The 23,659-nt window shown below is 46.9% G+C and overlaps 1 protein-coding gene across 1 annotated transcript in view; it reads right to left on the bottom strand.

Annotated features, from left to right (window-relative positions):
* Positions 1-23,659, bottom strand: part of LOC121580911 (pappalysin-2-like) — a 95,179-nt gene that overhangs the window by 60,679 nt on the left and 10,841 nt on the right. Inside the window, exons 4-6 of the mRNA XM_041896096.2 lie at positions 18,397-18,690; positions 17,821-18,013; positions 17,460-17,590 (exon numbers count right to left, since the gene is read on the bottom strand). Of these exons, the coding sequence (XP_041752030.1) occupies positions 17,460-17,590; positions 17,821-18,013; positions 18,397-18,690 (618 nt within the window). The remainder of the gene's footprint in view (positions 1-17,459; positions 17,591-17,820; positions 18,014-18,396; positions 18,691-23,659) is intronic.

Below are 23,659 nucleotides of genomic sequence, written 5' to 3'. Positions count from 1 at the left end.
GAGTAATGTATATGCCTATTATATGATGGTCCGACCGCATTCTGTCCCCTATCAACACTTTTTTTTACTTTTGGTGCCAACGAGAATGAGATAAGAAAGAAGTCAAGACGACTAGCTTGATTCAGTCTCCGCCATGTATATCTCACTAGATCAGTATATTTAAGCCTCCATATATCTACTAGTTCTAATGTATCCATGACATTCACAATTTCCTTAAGAGCATGTGGGTGATTGTTTGTGGTGTGATTTTCTTTACGGTCCATTGAGCTATTTAAAACAGTATTATAATCCCCCACCATAATAATATTGTCTTGAATTGCTTGCAGGCTTGATAATTTATTATATATATTGTCAAAGAATTGTGGATCATCATTATTTGGTCCGTAAAAGGTTAATGAGCCATATCTGTTTATGGTCCAATAACATATTTAAAATAATCCATCTACCTTGCGTATCTATTTGGACAATTTGCACATTCGGATCGAAATTACTATTAATTAATATCATCACCCCTTTTGAATTTCTTTGCCCATGGGAGAAGTATATCCCCCCCCCATTCTTTTTTCCACGCTACTTCATCTCGAATTGTTGAATGAGTTTCCTGTATACAATAGATATTATATTCCTTCTCTTTGAGCCATGTAAATATTGTTCTTCTTTTGTTATTATCAGCTAAGCCATTACAATTATAACCGGCTATACTTATTTCACCATACACCATAATGAGATACAAGTTTCAAGTCTATTTATCATTATATATGTTTGTAAATTTACCAATAAAAAATACCGTAATGATTGAGTGTCCATATAGCTGTACCGTGATATTTGCATTGCTACGGAGTAACCCTTCAATTGTTCTCCGCTAATTCCCCCGCTAAAGCCCCTCCCCATCCCAAGTTGAGCCGTCATCCCAGTGATCAGCATCCCACCCACGTCCCTCCGGATCCCTAAGGCCCCGAGAGGCCAGGACCCATCCATCGGACTGGGATGCTGGGATGCTGACGGGAGAGGTTGTGTTTTCTCTAGCAGGAGGTAAGCTTGGCTTCTTATATGGTGTTGAGTAAAGCTTAAACCATGTATTTAGATTGTAGGTAGGTATTGTAGTTAGGTATTATAGGTAGTTTACTCAGGTAGTTATTGAAGGTTATTGTAGGTAATTATTGTAGGTAAGGACTGTATTCGGCGGACTCCGGCGAAGCACGAGGCTAGCCTACCCACTACTTGGACCAACAAAGCTAGCTAGCTAGCGGGTAGCTACCGGTAACTTTTAGCAACTGTGGTTAGCTGTTTCCAATGTTATTTCACGCTTAAGAGTACCTGTAATTGAGCCAGCTAGCTGCCACCTTCAGCTGTTTTTCTAACCTCATTATCATTAACGTTAGGTGGTTGGTAGCTGCTGTACTTAATTTCGGCTACTGATTGCAGTCTGCCAGTTTGGCTTTATACATAGCTTGGGCTTTGTCGAGTAAGGCTTAAACTATGTATTTAGATTGTAGTTAGGTACTATAGGTAGGCATCGTGGGCTGTATATTATTAAGTAGTATAGGTAGGCAACGTGGGCTGTTGTGGGTAGCTGTTGTGTAGTTATTGTAGGTTACTTTTGTATTCGGCGGTGCCGGATGTAGCACGAAGCTAGCTAGCTAACTCACCTCCTGGATTAGCTGGCGAGTTGCTATTAGCAACGGTTGCAACTAAAAACAATATCCTTTTAGCCAGCTACATTCGTTACGCAGCGACGCCGTTTTTCAAACAAAGTCAACACAGTAGCCATTGCTAGCCAGCCAACACTACCAGCAGGCTGTGGTAGCTAAATACAATATCTTTGTGCTAGCTACCCAACGTTTAATCGTTGCTGCGTTATGAAAGGTAAGCTTGGCTTCTTATATGGTGTTGAGTTAAGCTTAAACCATGTATTTAGATTGTAGGTAGGTATTGTAGTTTGGTATTATAGGTAGCTTACTCAGGTAGTTATTGAAGGTTATTGTAGGTAATTATTGTAGGTAAGGACTGTATTCGGCAGACTCCGGCGAAGCACGAGGCTAGCCTACCCACTACTTGGACCAACAAAGCTAGCTAGCTAGCGGGTAGCTACTGGTAACTTTTTGCAACTATGGTTAATTGTTTCCAATGTTATTTCATGCTTAAGAGTACCTGTGATTGAGCCAGCTAGCTGCTACCATTCAGCTGTTTTTCTAACCTCATCCGAGGCATTAACGTTAGGTGGTTGGTAGCTGCTGTACTTAATTACAGCTACTGATAACAGTCTGCTGTAGTTTACAACAATTCTAATTTCTAAAGTGGAAGTTGGGAGAGTTTTACTCGGGTGGTTCAGTGAAACAATTATAGTTTCTGAGGTGGAAGTTGGGAGAGTTATATATATATATTTTTTTTGGTGAGGGAGGCCTGCTCTCTCCTTTCCCTGATGTTTAGTTCATTTCATCCCGATCTCCTCTGCATTATTGTAGCCATCTGCTGCAGCCTGTCAACTATGCCTCTGCCTATCCCTGTTCTCTCCTCTCCGCACAGGCTACACAAACGCCTCACACCGCGTGGCTGCTGCCTCTCTAACCTGGTGGTCCCTGCACGCACCACACACCTGGAGTTCCAGGTCTCAGGCAGCCTCTGGAACTGCCGTTCTGCCGCCAACAAGGCTGACTTCATCCCAGCCTATGCCACCCTCCAGTCCCTCGACTTCCTGGCACTGACGGAAACATGGATTACCACTGAAAACACTGCTACTCCTACTGCTCTCTCCTCGTCTGACCATGTGTTCTCGCATACCCCGAGAGCATCTGGTCAGAGGGGTGGTGGCACAGGAATCCTCATCTCTCCCAAGTGGTCATTCTCAATTTTTCCCCTAACCCATCTGTCTATCTCCTCATTTGAATTCCACCCTGTCACAGTCACTAGCCCATTTAAGCTTAATATCCTTGTCATCTATCGCCCTCCAGGTTCCCTTGGAGAGTTCATCAATGAGCTTGATGCCTTGATAAGTTCCTTTCCTGAGGATGGCTCACCCTTCACAGTCTTGGGGGATTTCAACCTCCCCACGTCTACATTTGACTCATTTCTCTCTGCCTCCTTCTTTCCACTCCTCTCCTCTTTTGACCTCACCCTCTCACCATCCCCCCACTCACAAGGCAGGCAATACGCTTGACTTCATCTTTACTAGATGTTGCTCTTCTACTAATCTCACTGCAACTCCCCTCCATGTCTCCGACCACTACTTTGTATCCTTTTCTCTCTCGCTCTCCTCCAACACTACTCACTCTGCCCCTACACAGATGGTAACGCGCCGCCGCAACCTTCGCTCTCTCTCTCCCACTACTCTCTCCTCTTCCATCCTATCATCTCTTCCCTCTGCTCAATCCTTCTCCCTCCAATCTCCTGATTCTGCCTCCTCAACCCTCCTCTCCTCCCTTTCTGCATCCTTTGACTCCCCTGTGTCCCCCTATCCTCCCGGCCGGCTCGGTCCTCCCCTCCAGCTCTGTGGCTTGATGACTCATTGCGAGCTCACAGAACAGAGCTCCGGGCAGCTGAGCGGAAATGGAAGAAAACTAAACTCCCTGCCGACCTGGCATCTTTTTCACTCCCTCCTCTCTACATTTTCTTCATCTGTTTCTGCTGCTAAGGCCACTTTCTACCACTCTAAATTCCAAGCATCTGCCTCTAACCCTAGGAAGCTCTTTGCCACATTCTCCTCACTGCTGAATCCCCCTCCTCCCTCTCTGTGGATGACTTTGTCAACCACTTTGAAAAGAAGGTTGACGACATCCGATCCTCGTTTGTTAAGTCTAATGACACTGCTGGTCCTGCTCACACTGCCCTACCCTATGCTTTGACTTCTTTCTCTCCTCTCTCTCCAGATAAAATCTTGCGACTAGTGACTGCAGGCCGCCCAACAACCTGCCCGCTTGACCCCATCCCCTCCTCTCTTCTCCAGACCATCTCCGGTGACCTTCTCCCCTACCTCACCTCGCTGATCAACTCATCCTTGACCGCTGGCCATGTCCCTTCCGTCTTCAAGGGAGCGAGAGTTGCACCCCTTCTCAAAAAACCAACACTCGATCCCACTGATGTCAACAACTACAGACCAGTATCCCTTCTTTCTTTTCTTTCCAAAACTATTGAGCGTGCCGTCTTTAGCCAACTCTCTTGCTATCTCTCTCAGAATGACCTTCTTGATCCAAACCAGTCAGGTTTCAGGACTGGTCATTCAACTGAGACTGCTCTTCTCTGTGTCACGGAGGCTCTCCGCACTGCTAAAGCTAACTCTCTCTCCTCTGCTCTTGTCCTTCTAGACCTGTCTGCTGCCTTTGATACAGTGAACCATCAGATCCTCCTCTCCACCCTCTCCGAGCTGGGCATCTCCGGCGCGGCTCACTCCTGGATTGCGTCCTACCTGACCGGTCGCTCCTACCAAGTGGCGTGGCGAGAAGCTGTCTCCGCACCACGTGCTCTCACCACTGGTGTCCCCCAGGGCTCAGTTCTAGGCCCTCTCCTTTTCTCCCTATACACCAAGTCACTTGGCTCTGTCATATCCTCACATGGCCTCTCCTATCATTGCTACGCTGACGATACACAACTAATCTTCTCCTTTCCCCCTTCTGATAACCAGGTGGCGAATCGCATCTCTGCATGTCTGGCCGACATATCAGTATGGATGACGGATCACCACCTCAAGCTGAACCCTGGCAAGACGGAGCTGCTCTTCCTCCCCGGGAAGGGACTGCCCGTTCCATGATCTCGCCATCACGGTTGACAACTCCGTTGTGTCCTCCTCCCAGAGTGCGAAGAGCCTTGGCGTGACCCTGGACAACACCCTGTCGTTTCTCCGCCAACATCAAGGCGGTGACCCGATCCTGCAGGTTCATGCTCTACAACATTCGGAGAGTACGACCCTGCCTTACACAGGAAGCGGCACAGGTCCTAATCCAGGCACTTGTCATCTCCCCGTCTGGATTACTGCAACTCGCTGTTGGCTGGGCTCCCTGCCTGTGCCATTAAACCCCTACAACTCATCCAGAATGCCGCAGCCCGTCTGGTGTTCAACCTTCCCAAGTTCTCTCACGTCACCCCCCTCCTCCGCACACTCCACTGGCTTCCAGTTGAAGCTCGCATCCGTTACAAGACCATGGTGCTTGCCTATGGAGCAGTGAGGGGAACGGCACCTCCGTACCTTCAGGCTCTGATCAGTCCCTACACCCAGGCGAGGGCATTGCGTTCATCCACCTCTGGCCTGCTGGCTCCCCTTCCTCTGCGGAAGCATAGTTCCCGCTCAGCCCAGTCAAAGCTGTTCGCTGCTCTGGCACCCCAATGGTGGAACAAGCTCCCTCACGACGCCAGGACAGCGGAGTCACTCACCACCTTCCGGAGACATTTGAAACCCCACTCTTTAAGGAACACCTGGGATAGGATAAAGTAATCCTTCTACCCCCAAAGTATAATTGTAAAGTGGTTATCCCACTGGCTATAGGGTGAATGCACCAATTTGTAGTCACTCTGGATAAGAGCGTCTGCTAAATGACGTAAATGTGCCCTTGAGCAAGGCACTTAACCCTAATTGCTCCTGTAAGTCGCTCTGGATAAGAGCGTCTGCTAAATGACTAAAATGTAAATGTAATGTAAATGAAAACAGCACACAGTGCCACCCACAAAACCGAAGCAGATTAACCGCCAAAAGCATTTCCAATGCTTTCACCTATATATATATATATATATATAACTCTTTAAAAAAATTTATGCATATCCTATTTTCTATCATTATCAATTAATATGCGTAATAATGTCGGCAGTTCACGCGTAGGATTCTAACATATAACCCGGATTGCCATTGTATTACATTTAATTCATTGACAAGCAATTATTATCCTAGCAAATAATTCATGTGGTCCATCCCATACCCCCCCTCCCCCAACATCCCCACCCCCCACAACAGATGCCAGACAAGCACACACGCACATACTCACATACTCCAACACACTCAACCCCCCTCCTCCACAATCCACCATAAAATCAGATACTCAACGGCTGTAATATCCCAGAGCCCAACTCGAGAAATAACTTGATTTACGAGTGCACATAAAGTTAAAGCTGATTGACAAAGCATGCAGATTGAGCAGAAATTGATAATAATGTGAGATTTGATTAATCTACTTAATCTATGTCAAATCCTAGGTGATGGAGATCAGATCCACCCTCTTCACCTGAGACACAAACACTCTGATCCCCTGTTGTAACCATTTTCCCAAGCATCTCCGTGCGGTCAGACCTTTGATTATTTTGTGCCACCTGGGCCACAATGATAAACCCCCTCTCTGATTGTCCGAGTGTGACCCCCTCCCCATGGGTTACTGCAGCCAGTGTTGCCAGCACTGCCACTACCTGGGTGGGCGTACCCCACCGGAATCCCCACCGGCTAGGTAAAAGGTAGTCAAGGTTCTCATTAGCAGGTTTGAGAATTTCCTTGTATATTATGCTCTCCCATCAGGGGGCTCTGGCTTTGTAGGACCAACCCTGCCAGGCAGGCTCAGAATCTTGAGGGGGCGGTGCTGCTCAAGTAGGTCTCTGACCGCATTTATTTCTCTGTTTAGGCTGCATACTCACAGCAGGTCCATAAAAGAGATGGGAACTTCTCTTTTGTGTATGGGTCGCTCAGGTGGGTGTCCAGGTTATAGGGTTAGGGATCTTTCCATCATGATAGGACAATGAAAAATTAGATTAGATGTATACTATATTTAAAAATGTATATCCCTCATCTACACAAAATTGAAAGCTCTCTCACTACCCCTGCTCATAGACCCCCGGTCGGCTCTGGGATATGCAACCATTTCCCCTCTCACTCACTTAACGCCGCACCTTTTCAAACACAAAAATGCACACCACATGGTTGACTGCGGAAGAAATGGGCCGAGCTGTAGTAAGTAGTAAGTATTTGCAAAGTTGTTAATTAGCTCAAATGCTAAAGTTGTCCATAATGAGATTCGAACACACAACCTTTGGGTCGCTAGACGTTCATGTTATACACTTACCCATCTTAGGTAACCTACTGTCATTCCAAACATAACATATCATACTAATGGAGTGGCACGGATTTTTGTAATATATAATACGTTTTGCCTGGCTGCTAATGTAAGGCGTGTTATAGCACAGCGCATAATTTTAAAGGTAATTTACGTGTGACCCAACATACGTAACGTTTACCATGAATGCGATCTCCGCATCTGGGAAAATGCCTTTAAAAAGCTGCCTTGTCGGCTGTATAGTATAACATTGAATCCCAGCCCTAATCAGCCTTATCTTTTTTCCTGTTAAGGGAATGGAACACAGCGACCTCGCTCTCCAACCAATGTGTATGAATTTAGGAGCAAACTGAAGTGAAGAGGAAATTCAGAAACTCTTGGAGAAAAGTTCAAGTTTATTGTTAAATGTAAAACCAATGTGTTTCGGCATTCAAAGGAGTTATACAGGTGAAAGCTATGATCCCTTTTTGATCACCTGTTAAATAAACTTCAATCAGTGTAGATGAAGGGGAGGAGACAGGTTAAAGGATTCTTAAGCCTTGAGACAATTGAGACATGGATTGTGTGTGCCATTCAGAGGGTGAATGGGCAAGACAAAAGATTTAAGTGCCTTTGAACGGGGTATGGTAGTAGGTGCCAGGTGCACCGGTTTGAAGGTGTCAAGAACTGCAATGCTGCTGGGATTTTCATGCTCAACAGTTTCCCGTGTATATTAAGAATTGACCACCATCCAAAGGACATCCAGCCAACTTGACACAACTGTGGGAAGCATTGAAGTCAACATGGGCCAGCATCCCTGTGGAACACTTTCAACACCTTGTAGAGTCCATGCCCTGTCAAATTGAGGGTGTTCTGAGGGAAAAATGGGGCAGAAGGGGGTACAACTCAATATTAGGATGTTTTGTACACTCAGTGTACAAAAAGCCTCCTTAGTTTTTCAATTGATAATACCCTGGTTTTCCTGTTCTAATGGATGTTCTCAAGGCCCATGAATGAACTCCATGGCTTAAACACGGACAAGCAGGTAAGATAACTCTCGTCATTAAAAGTAATGTATGGAGAGTTCTCACTAATCTGGACGCTTATAAGAAATCCCACTACAACCTCCGATGAGCCATCAAACAGGCAAAGCGTCAATACAGGACTAAGATCGAATCCTACTATGCTGGCTCTGATGCTCATCGGATGTGGCAGGGCTTGCAAACTATCACAGATTACAAAGGAAAACCCAGCCGCAAGCTGCCCAGTGACGCGAGCCTATCAGACGAGCTAAATGCCTTCTATGTTTACTTTGAGGCAAGAAACACTGAACCATGCATGAGAGCACCAGCAGTTCCGGAAGACGGTGTGATCTTGCTCTCGGTAGCCGATGTGAGTAGGACCTTTAATAAAACAGGTTAACATTCACACGGCCACGGGGCAAAACAGATTACCAGGACGCATACTCAGAGCATGCGCTGACCAGCTGGCGGGTGACTTCAATGACATTTTCTCTCCCTGATCCAGTCTGTAATACCTACATGTTTCAAGCAGACCACCATAGTCCCTGTGCACAAGAATGCCAAGGTAACCTGTCTAAATTACTATTGCCCTGTAGCACTCACATCTGTAGCCATTAAATGCTTTGAAAGGCTGGTCATGGCTCACATCAACACCATCATCCCAGACACCCTGGACCCACTCCAATTCGTATACTGCCCCAACAGATCCACAGACGACGCAATCTCTATTGCATTCCACACTGCCCTCTCCCACCTGGACAAGAGGAACACCTATGTTAGAATACTTTAATTGACTACAGCTCAGCGTTCAACACTATAGTGCCTTTCAAGCTCATCACTAAGCTCAGGACCCTAGGACTGAACACCTCCCTCTGCAACTGGATCCTGGACTTTCAGACGGGCCGCCCCCAGGTGGTGAGGGTAGGCAACAACACATCCGCCACACTGACCCTCAACACGGGGGCGCCTCAGGGGTGGGTGCTTGGTCCCCTCCTGTAGTCCATGTTCACCCACAATTGCGTGGCCGCGCACGACTCCAACACCATCATTACGTTTGCTGACGACACGACAGTGGTAGGCCTGACGATGAGACCGCATATAGAGAGGAGGTCGTGACCTGGCAGTGTGGTGCCAGGACGACAACCTCTCCCTCAACGTCAGCAAGAGCAAAGGAGCTGATTGTGGAATAAAGGTAATGGAGGGCCAAGCATACCCCCATCCACATCGGCAGAGCTGTAGTGGAGCGGGTCGAGAGCTTCAAGTTCCTCGGTGTCCACATCACTAAGGAATTAACATGGTCCAATCACACCAACACAGCTCTCAGGAGGTTGAAAAGATTTAGCATGGGCCCTCAGATCCTCAAAAAGTTATAAAGCTGCACCATTGAGAGCATCTTGACTGGCTGCATCACCGTTTGCTATGGCAACTGCTTGGTATCCGGCTGCAAGGCGCTACATAGGGTAATGTGTACGGCCCAGTACATCACTGGGGCCGAGCTCCCTGCCATCCAGGACCTCTATACCAGGCGGTGTCAGAGGAAGGCCCTAAAAATTGTCAAAGACTCCAGCTACCCAAGTCACAGACTGTTCTCTTTGCTACCGCACAGCAAGCAGTACCGATGCACCCAGTCTGGAACCAACAGGACCCTGAACAGCTTCTACCCCCAAGTCATAAGACTACTAAATAGCGAACCAAATAGTTACCCGGTGTCACGTATTCAGCCGAGGCTGCCCCTCCTCCTTGCTCGGGCAGGCTTCGGCGTTCGTCGTCACCGAAGTACTAGCTGCTACCGATCTATGTTTCTATGTTCGACTTGTTCTGTCTTGATTGTGTACACCTGTTTCCCATTATGTAGTATTGTCTTCCCTATTTAACCCTCTGTCTTATCACTGTGTGTTGTGTGTGATTGTTATTGTTATCGGCAGTCGTTAGTGTGCGTGTTATTTCCTCCCTGTGTGGAGATTGTGTATTCTCAGTTTACTTTCTAGTAAAGTACATTTTCTGATCAGCTCTGTGTCCTGCGTTTGACTTCGCCCACCGCATTTCACTGACGCCTTTGACAGAATCACACACCTTCGACATGGAGTCAGCAGGAGCAGCGGTGCCAGCCGGATCGATGGAAGAACGCGTACAACAACAAGCGGCCATAATCCAGGCTCTCGGCACCGCCATGGAACGTGTGGTTAACACAATGGAGCGATGGGAGAGAGGAGGTCTTCCTATACCTCCTCCGATTACACCACCACCATCATCGATACCCATCGCTTCACCACCGGGGTCCAGTGGGATTCGGCTCTCGCTCCCGAGGGCTTATGACGGCACAGCTGCCGGGTGTCAGGGTTTTCTGCTCCAGGTAGAACTCTACCTTGCAACCATCCACCCGGCCCCCTCGGGATACGAGAGCGTGTCCGCCCTCATCTCCTGTCTGTCTGGTAAAGCGCTGGAGTGGGTCAACGCCGAGTGGGGGGGAATAGACGCCGCAACTGTCAGCTATGCGGAGTTCACCCGCCGCTTTAGGGTGGTATTCGATCGTCCACCAGAGGGGAAAGCGGCGGGTGAGCGTCTATTCCACCTAAGACAGGGGAAGAGGAGCGCGCAGGAATTCGAACTGGACTTTCGGACTCTGGCTGCCAACGCGGGATGGAATGAGAGGGCCCTCATCGATCACTACCGATGTAGCTTGAGGGAGGACGTTCGTCGGGAATTGGCCTGCAGGGACACCAACCTAAGCCTGGACCAACTGGTGGACATGTCGATTCGACTGGATAACCTGTTGGCTACCCGTGGACGTCCGGATCCGGGGCCGTCCATTCCATCCCCTAGCACCTCCGACCCTACCCCTATGGAGCTCGGAGGTGCTACTATGAGGGAGACCAGTAGAGGGGCCGTCCCCTGCACCAACTGTGGCCGCAAAGGACACACTGCTGGTCGGTGCTGGGGAGGGCCTCCTAGGAGTCGAGGCAGTAGGCAGCGCACTGATGAGCCATTCCAGGTGAGTAGGCACCCAACTCACCCAGAGCTCCCTGTTGCGCATATGTGTATGAATGTTGTGTTTCCCGAGTTTTCTCCTCAGTCCCAGCATAAGGCGCTAATAGATTCAGGTGCAGCTGGGAACTTTATTGATCGTCAGTTTACCCATAAGTTAGGGATTCCTATTGTGCCAGTCGATGTGCCCTTCCCTATCCATGCCCTAGATATCAGACCTTTAGGGTCAGGGTTGATTAGGGAAGTCACAGCGCCTCTCAGGATGAAGACGCAGGAGGGTCATGAGGAAATGATTAGTTTGTATCTGATTGATTCTCCTGCGTTTCCCGTGGTGTTGGGGCTTCCCTGGTTAGCTTCTCAAGACCCCACTATTTCATGGCAACAGAGGGCTCTCAAGGGATGGTCTGATTAGTGCTTGGGGAGGTGTGTAGGTGTTTCCGTAGGGGCAACTACGGTGGAGAGTCCGAACCAGGTTCCCATCTTGCACATTCCGCCTGAATATGCCGATTTGGCTCTCGCCTTCTGTAAAAAGAAGGCGACTCAATTACCACCCCATCGACAGGGGGATTGTGCGATAAACCTCCAGGTAGGCGCTGCGCTTCCCCGGAGTCACGTGTATCCTCTGTCACAGGAGGAGACGGCGGCTATGGAAACATATGTCACCGAATCTCTGAGACAGGGATACATACGGCCGTCCACTTCCCCTGCGTCATCGAGTTTCTTTTTTGTGAAGAAGAAGGATGGTGGTTTACGCCCGTGCATTGACTACCATGGTCTAAATCAGATCACAATAACATATAGCTGTCCACTACCTCTGATTGCTAGTATGACGGAGTCATTGCACGGGGCGCGCATCTTCACTAAATTGGATCTCAGGAGCGCGTACAACCTGGTGCGTATTCGGGAGGGAGATGAGTGGAAGACAGCATTTAGTACCACCTCGGGGCACTATGAGTACCTCGTTATGCCATACGGTCTGATGAATGCTCCTTCAGTCTTCCAATCGTTTGTGGATGAGATTTTCCGGGACCTGCATGGACAGGGTGTAGTGGTGTATATCGATGACATTCTAATATACTCCGCTACACGAGCCGAGCATGTGTCCCTGGTTCATCGGGTGCTTGGTAGACTGTTGGAGCATGACCTGTCTGTGAAGGCGGAGAAATGTCTGTTCTTCCAAGAGTCCATCTCCTTCCTGGGACACCGCTTGTCCGCATCAGGTGTGGAGATGGAGATTTACCGCATTTCGGCCGTGCGTAATTGGCAGACTACAACCACGGTGAAGGAGGTGCAGCGGTTCTTGGGTTTTGCCAATTACTACCGGAGGTTTATCCGGGGCTTTGGGCAGGTAGCGGCTCCCATTACCTCCTTGCTAAAGGAAGGGCCGGTGCGTCTGCAGTGGTCGGCTGAGGCGGACAGGGCTTTTAGGCATCTGAAGGACCTGTTTACTTCGGCTCCGGTGCTGGCTCATCCGGATCCTTCCTTGGCATTCCAAGTTGAGGTGGATGCGTCCGAGGCTGGGATCGGTGCTGTACTGTCTCAGCGCTCGGGTACGCCACCAAAACTCTGCCCCTGTGCTTTCTTTTCTAAGAAGCTCAGTCCGGCGGAGCACAATTATGATGTGGGGGACCGGGAGCTGTTAGCTGTGGTTCAAGCCCTGAAGGTGTGGAGGAATTGGTTTGAGCGGGCTAAACACCCTTTTCTCATTTTGACTGACCATCGTAACCTGGAGTACTTCCGGGCGGCGAGGAGGTTGAACCCTCGTCAGGCAAGATGGGCTATGTTTTTCACTCGATTTGTGTTTACGCTCACTTACAGACCAGGTTCCCAGAACGCTAAGGCAGACGCCCTGTCCCGACTGTATGACACAGAGGAGAAGTCCATTGAGCCCACTCCCATACTCCCGGCGTCGTGTCTGGTGGCACCGGTGGTGTGGGAGGTTGATGCGGACATCGAGCGGGCGTTACGTACCGAGCCTACTCCCCCCCCAGTGTCCGGAGGGTCGGATGTACGTGCCGCTCGAGGTTCGTGATCGATTGATCTATTGGGCTCACACGTCACCCTCCTCTGGTCATCCTGGTATCGGTCGGACAGTGCACTGTCTTAGTGGGAAGTACTGGTGGCCCACTTTAGCCAAGGACGTGAGGGTTTATGTTTCCTCCTGCTCGGTGTGCGCCCAGTGTAAGACACCTAGACACCTGCCCAGAGGGAAATTACAACCCCTACCCGTTCCACAACGGCCGTGGTCTCATCTATCGGTGGACTTTGTCACGGACCTTCCCCCCTCACAGGGGAACACCACAATCTTGGTCGTTGTGGATTGGTTTTCGAAGGCCTGCCGTCTCATTCCTATGCCAGGTCTCCCTACAGCCCTACAAACTGCTGACGCCCTGTTTACACATGTCTTCTGGCACTACGGGGTACCTGAGGATATAGTGTCAGATCGGGGTCCCCAGTTCACCTCTAGAGTCTGGAGGGCGTTCATGGAACGTCTGGGGGTCTCGATTAGCCTTACCTCAGGTTTTCACCCCGAGAGTAATGGGCAGGTGGAGAGAGTTAACCAGGATGTGGGTAGGTTTCTGAGGTCCTATTGCCAGGACAAGCAGGGGGAGTGGTCGGGTTATATCCCCTGGGCAGAGATAGCCCAAAACTCACTTTGCCACTCCTCTACTAACCTTACGCCTTTTCAGTGTGTGTTAGGTTATCAGCCGGTCCTGGCACCTTGGCATCAGAGCCAGATCGAAGCTCCTGCGGTGGACGAGTGGTTTCGGCACTCGGAAGAGACCTGGAACGCTGCGCATGTACACCTGCAGCGGGCTATCAGGCGACAAAAGGCGAGCGCCGATCGCCACCGCAGTGAGGCTCCGGTGTATGCACCGGGAGATCGGGTCTGGCTCTCGACCCGACACCTGCCCCTTCGCCTGCCCTGCCGGAAGCTGGGTCGGCGGTTTGTGGGGCCATTTAAAGTCCTGAGGAGATTGAACGAGGTTTGTTATAGGTTACAACTTCCTATTAATTACCGTATTAACCCCTCGTTCCATGTGTCTGTCCTCAGGCCGGTAGTAGCTGGTCCACTCCAGGAGTCTGAGGTACGAGAGGTTCCTCCGCATCCACTGGACATCGAGGGGGCTCCGGCGTACTCGGTCCGTTCCATCTTGGATTCAAGGCGTCGGGCGGGGGGCCTGCAGTATCTCGTGGAGTGGGAGGGGTACGGTCCGGAGGAACGGTGCTGGGTCCCTAGGAGGGACATCCTAGATCCCTCCATTTTGATGGATTTCCACCAGAGTCATCCGACTCGCCCTGCTCCGCGTCCTCCTGGCCGTCCCCGAGGCCGGGGTCGGCGCACGGCTGGTACCGCGCGTCAAGGGGGGGGGGGTACTGTCACGGATTCAGCCGAGGCTGCCCCTTCTCCTTGCTCGGGCAGGCTTCGGCGTTCGTCATCACCGGAGTACTAGCTGCTACCGATCCATGTTTCTATGTTCGACTTGTTCTGTCTTGATTGTGTACACCTGTTTCCCATTATGTAGTATTGTCTTCCCTTTTTAACCCTCTGTCTTATCACTGTGTGTTGTGTGTGATTGTTATTGTTATCGGCAGTCGTTAGTGTGCGTGTTATTTCCTCCCTGTGTGGAGATTGTGTATTCTCAGTTTACTTTCTAGTAAAGTACGTTTTCTGATCAGCTCTGTGTCCTGCGTTTGACTTCGCCCACCGCATTTCACTGACGCCTTTGACACCCGGACTATCTGCATTGACTCTCTTAGCACAAACTCTTTTGACTCATCAAATATGCTGCTGCTACTGTTTATTATCTATCCTCTATCCAAGTCACTTTACCCCTACCTATATGTACTGTACATATTTACTTAAATTACCTCGTGCCCCTAAACATCGACTTGGTACTGGTACCCTGTTTATATAGCCAAGTTATTGTTACTCATTGTATAGTTATTATTATGTCTATATTTTTCTCTCTGTATTGTTGGGAAGGGCCTGTAAGTAAACATTTCACTGTTAGTCTACACCTATTGTTTATGAAGCATGTGCCAAATAACATTTGATTTGATTTTAACTTGATTTTGATTTCTCTGTCTCTTTTCAAAGCATAGATTCCATCTGAGAATTTCCACATATTTGGGTAGAATTTCCAAAACGTTTTATACACGTCATGTCAAAAGACTGGGCTTCTGCACACTCAAATTATCTTGATTGGAATATTACGGAACTGTTACATGAAGCATAAGGTTTCAAAGCAATACAGGATACATTGTTTTTATGACGGTTCAATGTTGGACGGCCCCCAACATTACCAAAAGTGTACTCTGCCAAGCACCCTGTTTTTCTTATGACTAAAACAAAATAAGTTCTTTAGCCTGGTTATTATCACTTAATGATTTTCATATTGTTCTCCTTGTATGCACCCACATGAGAACAGGGCAGAAAGGCAGAAACTCAACTGTAACTGAATGTTTTGTGTATGTTCAAAATGGACATACAGTGAGGGAAAAAAGTATTTGATCCCCTGCTGATTTTGTACGTTTGCCCACTGACAAAGAAATGATCAGTCTATAATTTTAATGGTAGGTTTATTTGAACAGTGAGAGACAGAATAACAACAAAAAAATCCAGAAAAACGCATCTCAAAAATGTTATAAATTGATTTGCATTTTAATGAGGGAAATAAGTATTTGACCCCCTCTCAATCAGAAAGATTTCTGGCTCACAGGTGTCTTTTATACAGGTAACGAGCTGAGATTAGAGCACACTCTTAAAGGGAGTGCTCCTAATCTCAGCTTGTTACCTGTATATAAGACACCCTGTCCACAGAAGCAATCAATCAATCAGATTCCAAACTCTCCACCATGGCCAAGACCAAAGAGCTCTCCAAGGATGTCAGGGACAAGATTGTAGAACCTACACAAGGCTGGAATGGGCTACAAGACCATCGCCAAGCAGCTTGGTGAGAAGGTGACAACAGTTGGTGCGATTATTTGCAAATGGAAGAAACACAAAAGAACTGTCAATCTCCCTCGGCCTGGGGCTCCATGCAAGATCTCACCTCGTGGAGTTGCAATGATCATGAGAATGGTGAGGAATCAGCACAGAACTACACGGGAGGATCTTGTCAATGATCTCAAGGCAGCTGGGACCATAGTCACCAAGAAAACAATTGGTAACACACTACGCCATGAAGGACTGAAATCCTGCAGCGCCCGCAAGGTCCCACTGCTCAAGAAAGCACATATACAGGCCCGTCTGAAGTTTGCCAATGAACATCTGAATGATTCAGAGGAGAACTGGGTGAAAGTGTTGTGGTCAGATGAGACCAAAATCGAGCTCTTTGGCATCAACTCAACTCGCCATGTTTGGAGGAGGAGGAATGCTGCCTATGACCCCAAGAACACCATCCCCACCGTCAAACATGGAGGTGGAAACATTATGCTTTGGGGGTGTTTTTCTGCTAAGGGGACAGGACAACTTCATCGCATCAAAGGGACGATGGACGGGGCCATGTACCGTCAAATCTTGGGTGAGAACCTCCTTCCCTCAGCCAGGGCATTGAAAATGGGTCGTGGATGGGTATTCCAGCATGACAATGACCCAAAACACACGGCCAAGGCAACAAAGGAGTGGCTCAAGAAGAGCACATTAAGGTCCTGGAGTGGCCTAGCCAGTCTCCAGACCTTAATCCCATAGAAAATCTGTGGAGGGGAGCTGAAGGTTCGAGGTTGCCAAACGTCAGGCTCGAAACCTTTATGACTTGGAGAAGATCTGCAAAGAGGAGTGGGACAAAATCCCTCCTGAGATGTGTGCAAACCTGGTGGCCAACTACAAGAAACGTCTGACCTCTGTGATTGCCAACAAGGGTTTTGCCACCAAGTACTAAGTCATGTTTTGCAGAGGGGTCAAATACTTATTTCCCTCATTAAAATGCAAATCAATTTATAAAATGTTTTACATGCGTTTTTCTGGATTTTTTTGTTGTTATTCTGTCTCTCACTGTTCAAATAAACCTACCATTAAAATTATAGACTGATCATGTATTTGTTAGTGGGCAAACGTACAAAATCAGCAGGGGATCAAATACTTTTTTCCCTCACTGTAATATCACACTAACATCCAATAAATTCAAGTCAGTCATTTTTCTCAGACGATGAATTCATGCCTTCTTTATTATGTTTTTGGAGTGTCAGAGACATGCCTCTGAGTATGCAATGTAACAGCTTTGAGACTTCTATCCTAGACTAGACTGTTTACTAGTGGCCAATGTAATTATCATAATATATGCCATTTAGCAGACACTTTTAGCCAAATGTATTTACAGAGGCGCATGCATACATTTTGTTTTGTGTGGCCCCATCGGGACTTGAACCCACAACCCTGATGTTGCAAGCAGCATACTCTACCATATGAGCCACACAGGTCCATCAATGACAAAACAGAAATACTGACCAATAGCCTCTTCAGGTGTCCAGTATCCGGATGAGTCACAGACCCGGGGCGAGGTGGCCTCATAGGCATACTGATGGTACACACCGTCTGCCTCACAGTCCCTGCAGTTTACACTATCCACTGTAGGAGAACTGTCAATAGAGGTGCTCAAATGTAAGTATCAGACATTTTTTGAAATTGTCTATGAATATCTATTTCTGCATTCCAAATGGCACCCTATTCCCTTTATAGTGCACTATGGGCTCCCTATGGGCCCTGGTCAAAAGTAATGCACTATATAGGGAACAGGGTGCCATTTGGGATGTATCCTATCTCATTACTGTTGATATGAGGAAAAAATGTAGCTTCACGATTATTCTACCTTTGGTGAAGTGGCCCCCTTACAGGTGGAAGCCAATGAATGGAGACAGAGTCTGAGCTCTGTCCAATCATCATGGGCTTGAGAGGGATGGGGGTGGGCCTTCTCCCGTTCAGCCAGTTCTCGTAGACTAGATCCATATAGCAATGCATCCGAGCCACTTGATTTGGTGTGAAATGGTTGGTGCAGTTATCGTCTGAGGAGAAGAAGTGAAAGTAGAGTGGAGTCAATGTCCCCAGCGGAAATCATCTAAACAGCAAAGGGAATTTTGATCACTCAAGTTTGATGTGGATGAATTAGCAATACTATGCAATTCATAGTCCAAATGCAATACACTTGGACGTACTGTAACCTCATATATACAGTAGACCTTTGTGGTCTTGCAGTAGGAATACAGCACCACTGCCTCAATCTAGGGATGTGTCCCAAATGGAACCCTATTCCTTATATAGTGCACTACTTTTGACCAGGGCCCATAGGGGTCTGGTCAGAAGTAGTGCACTATGAGGAATAGGGTGCCATTTGGGACGCAGTCTAGCTTATGCTGACTGCATTGCAGAGAGGTTACAGTAGACCTACCTGTGTAACTCATGTAGTTGTTGTACGGTGTGTCCTTGTAGAGCGTTATCCCACAGGTGTCGTTGACATGGCCAGGGTCATGGCAGGCCTTAGACTTTGGTGTAGGAGCCGTGTCTGCACATAGGTCTCCTGTCTCCATGGAGGGAATGGTCTCCTGACAGGGGTCATCACAGGACTCCCGCTCACTGACCCCCTTGAAGACATGATACAGTCCAAATATATGGCCCATCTCATGGATCATTGTGTTATTGTGTCCGGCGGTGCCAAAGTATGATGGATTGAGCACCATTCCACCTGTGGATAGGATGGGATGATATCGTTGTCATGTTACCATTCTAACAGAACTCAACAGGTGGTGAGATAGCTGAAATAGTCTGCCTTTGTTGCTTCCCAAATACTTAGGTGGTATTTCTTAGAGCCCGTAAATACCTTCTATCCCAGACGATGGATCTAGCTCCATGATCACAGTGGGACATCGTTTTTTTGGACACAATCTCTGTTCATGTCAACTTCTTTCTGTTTCAATGTTTTTTTGTGTGTTTCTTGACTAGCTAGTCAAGCTTGCCATCTCAAGCAAACAGTCGAACACATTTTGTCTGACAAGCCCTCTGAATAATAGAATGTTAACATTTGGTTTTATAACCAACTAATGTCATAAAAACCCTAAACGATGTGACATTTTTAACCACTTAGACATGAGGCAAACACTCAGCAGTTTTAACTCAGCATGTAAGAAACAAGTATAGTGCTATCCCTGGAAATAATTTGCATTATTTCTTATGATGTAATTTATGAAATATGGAATCAGAGGTTATTGACCATTATCAACTTCAAGAGCTGGAATAGAATATAATTGCTATTTGTTTTCTAATTAGAAAGACTATTCAATTTGTGAGGACATCCACTGGGCCCGTTGAGACAACTTCACTTCAATAGCACATTTATAACCTGTAAATATTGACAGATGTATTACAAGGATCCGCTTGTCAGATGAAAACTTCCTGACCGTAAGTCCTGATGAGACTCATTAAAAAGGTTCTCATGGTTTGTCCTCAGACATAAATCATCAGGTCTGGGTAAACATACAGTGGGCTCCGAAATGATTGACACCCTGATAAAGATGAGCAAAAAGGACTTTACAAAATAAATAATTCAAATACAGAGCTATATTATATGCAAAAACAAATTGGGAAATTATATTATTTTATTCTAATACAATTGCTCAGAGAAAGAGATGTTGTTTAACAAGTAATACTTTTTTTCTCAAAAGGATTGACACCCCTGTTTCAATGCTTTTCAATACCTCACCTTGGATTTTGAAACGTTGATGTTATGGGGCTATTTTGATTACACTGGTCCTGGGTCCCTTGTTAAGGTTAACGGTATCATGACCTTTACCCAGTACCAGGACATTTTAGCCAAAAACCTGGTTGCCTCTGCCAGGAGGCTGAAACTTGGATCTTCCAGCAAGACAATAACCTTAAGCACACATCAAAATCCACAAATAAATGGTTAATTGGCCACAGAATCAACATTTTGCAATAGCCATCTCAGTCTCCGGACTTGAAACCCATTGAAAACATGTGCTTTGAATTGAAGAAGGCTGTCCATAAGCGTAGACAAAGGATATCATGGACCTGGAAAGATTCTGTACGGAGGAATAGTTTAAGATCCCTCTCACTGTGTTCTCCAACTCATAAACCATTTTAGAATAAGGCTCAGTGCCTCTATTCTAACAAGGTGAGGTATTGAAGGGAATTCATTTTATAATTTTGAACCCTACCTTTTTGAGAGAGAAAATTATTAAGTGTGAAAAAAAATCAATTTCTCTGTGCAATTGTATTAGTATAAAATGTCCCCCTTTTTTTGAGCATACAATATAGCTCAGTATTTTAATTATTTATTTTATACAGTAATTTTTGCTCATCTTTATCAAGGGTGTCAATCATTTCGAACCCCACTGTATATATTCCTGTGTCATCTGATATACAAGCTTGACAGTTTGTTAAAAAAGAAGACTGGGAAAAGTAACTACACAACTGACACTACAAAGTCTCTCTTCTCTCTTACAGTCGTGACACCACTGCGTCTCTCCCCGTATCATTCATGGCTTTGAGTGAAATATCCTAAATTCTGGGAGCTGTGGGGTTGAAAGAGGGGAGGGAAACCTGCAAGACGGTGGTCCATCAGGGACACATCAGAGAAAGCCCAGCCCAAAACACTGACTGGCTTGTTGATGCAAATCAACCCTGAGGAAGAAGAAAAGGACATCTGTGCTGGAATGCTCCGCACGCCATCCCCAGGGCCCATAATGAATGTGCCAGGAGGTAAGACACAACCCAGAGGGAACACAACAACAGACCTGATTGAACAGAGAATAATACTTTAAAGGGGTTTCACTACGCGGCCAAGCACTCTTGGTGAGTGATTTAAAGCTCTTCGGTAGATGGAAGGGAATACACAGGAGAGAATAGAAGATTAAAGTATAATTTACAAGAAGCAACTTGACTGTAACACAGTACAGTCTTTTTTATTTGGTAGAACAATTTCTTAAGCAATACACAGCCAAAATAATACGAGTCCAAACCAATTAGAAAAAGACCTTCCCACTTCAGGTAAAGTTGGGATTTATGAAAGAGCTGGATGTGAGGAGAAAACTCTTAGCTTTAACGAGCGCTTAAACAGTCAAATGGGCTGGCAAGGATGTATGAATGGCAACAGGGCATTACCCTGGTATTTCTTGTTTTTGTTTGGTTGTTGTTGGGATTGTCTTTACAGTAGAAAGCCCTAATGATTAGGAGGCAATCTGCCAGGAAATCTATGTGTGCTGCAAGTGTTTTCTTTTATACCCAGGATTAAGGCTCATTAATGTTGTTACGGCTAATACTGAGAACAAAGAGTGGAGGGCAAGAGATGAGGAGAGTGAGGGGGAGAGTGAAGGAGGAAGAGTGTGAACGAGTGGGAGGGAGGGAGAGCAAGAGTGAGAGGGGGAGAGAGAGAATCTTAACCAGATTTTGAAGACAAGAGAAATTCCTACCTGCTCCTCTTCTGCTTTTTACTTTTGTGTAACTTTTACTAACCATAATCCAATAGACATCAATATAATCTAGTTGGGCATGTTTTAGCATGCATATCCTTTTGAAGGGTTGTGTAGCTTAATGACTTTTGTCTTTGATTCAGGTAAAGACAGAAGGAAGGGATATAGCCGGAGAAGATGGCTGCCGTTTTACAGCCCTCTAACCAATTGTACTATTATGTGTGTTTTTCCGCGTTATTTGTAATTTATTTTGTACATAATGTTTCTGCCATCGTCTCTTATAACCAAAAAGAGCTTCTGGATATCAGGACAGCGATTACTCACCTCGTATTGGACGAATAATTGTTCTTCAACGAGGCGGCCGCAAAGGATATCCTACAGCAACCCAACAAGGCCCAAATCCCTGTCATTCGCATGAGGAAGAGACAGAGATATCGTGGACGTAGGTCGGGGTGACTTGTAAGGATCCGACGGCGAGCGAGTAAACTGCCGCTCCCATCAATCCTATTAGCCAATCTTCAATCATTGGAAAATAAATGGGATGACCTAAGATTACGGTTATCCTACCAACGGGACATTAAAAACTGTAATATCTTATGTTTCACCGAGTCGTGGCTGAACGACGACATGGATAACATACAGCTAGCGGGCTATACGCTACATCGGCAGGATAGAACGGCTGACTCCGGTAAGACAAGGGGTGGCGGTCTGTGTATATTTGTAAACAACAGCTGGTGCACAAAATCAAATACTAAGGAAGTCTCGAGGTTTTGCTCGCCTGAGGTAGAGTATCTTATGATAAGCTGTAGACCACACTATTTACGAAGAGAGTTTTCATCTATATTTTTCATAGCTGTCTATTTACCACCACAAACCAATGCTGGCATTAAGATTGCACTGAATGAGCTGTATAAGGCCATAAGTCAACAGGAAAACGCTCATCCAGAGGCAGCGCTCCTAGTGGCCGGGGACATTAATGCAGGGAAACTTAAATCCGTTCTACCTAATTTCTACCAGCATGTCAAATGTGCAACCAGAGGAAAAAAAACTCTAGACCACCTTTACTCCACACACAGAGACGCATACAAAGCTCTCCCTCGCCCTCCATTTGGCAAATCTGACCATAACTCTATCCTCCTGATTCCTGCTTATAAGCAAAAACTAAAGCAGGAAGCACCAGTGACTCGGTTAATAAAAAAGTGGTCAGATGACGCAGATGCTAAGCTACAGGACTGTTTTGCTAGCACAGACTGGAATATGTTCTTCCGATAGCATTGAGGAGTACACCACATCAGTCACTGGCTTCATCAATAAGTGCATCGATGATGTCGTCCCCACAGTGACCGTACGTACATACCCCAACCAGAAGCCATGGATTACAGGAAAAATCCGCACTGAGCTAAAGGGTAGAGCTGCCACTTTCAAGGAGCGGGACTCTAACCCGGACGCTTATAAGAAATCCCGCTATGCCCTCCGACGAACCATCAAACAGGCAAAGAGTCAATACAATACTAAGATTGAATCGTACTACACCGGCTCTGACACTCGTCGGATGTGGCAGGGCTTGAAAACTATTACAGACTACAAAGGGAAGCACAGCCGCGAGCTTCCCAGTGACACAAGCCTACCAGATGAGCTAAACCACTTCTATGCTCGCTTCGAGGCAAGCAACACTGAAGCATGCATGAGAGCACCAGCTGTTCCGGATGACTATGTGATCACGCTCTCCGTAGCCGATGTGAGTAAGACTTTTAAGCAGGTCAACATTCACAAGGCCGCAGGGCCAGACGGATTACAAGGACGTGTACTCCGAGCATGTGCTGACCAACTGGCAAGTGTCTTCACTGACATTTTCAACATGTCCCTGACTGAGTCTGTAATACCAACATGTTTCAAGCAGACCACCATAGTCCCCGTGCCCAAGGACACTAAGATCACATGCCTAAATGACTACCGACCCGTAGCACTGACGTTTGTAGCCATGAAGTGCTTTGAAAGGCTGGTCATGGCTCACATCAACCCCATTATCCCAGAAACCCTAGACCCACTCCAATTTGCATACCGCTCCAACAGATCCACAGATGATGCAATCTCTATTGCACTCCACACTGCCCTTTCCCACCTGGACAAGAGGAACACCTACGTGAGAATGCTATTCATTGACTACAGCTCAGCATTCAACACCATAGTGCCCTCAAAGCTCATCACTAAGCTAAGGATCCTGGG

Source organism: Coregonus clupeaformis, chromosome 14 (genome assembly GCF_020615455.1).
Source record: "Coregonus clupeaformis isolate EN_2021a chromosome 14, ASM2061545v1, whole genome shotgun sequence".
NCBI classification, from domain to species: domain Eukaryota; kingdom Metazoa; phylum Chordata; class Actinopteri; order Salmoniformes; family Salmonidae; genus Coregonus; species Coregonus clupeaformis.
Note: the sequence above shows the minus strand (reverse complement) of the source record. Positions and strands in the feature narration are given on the sequence as shown.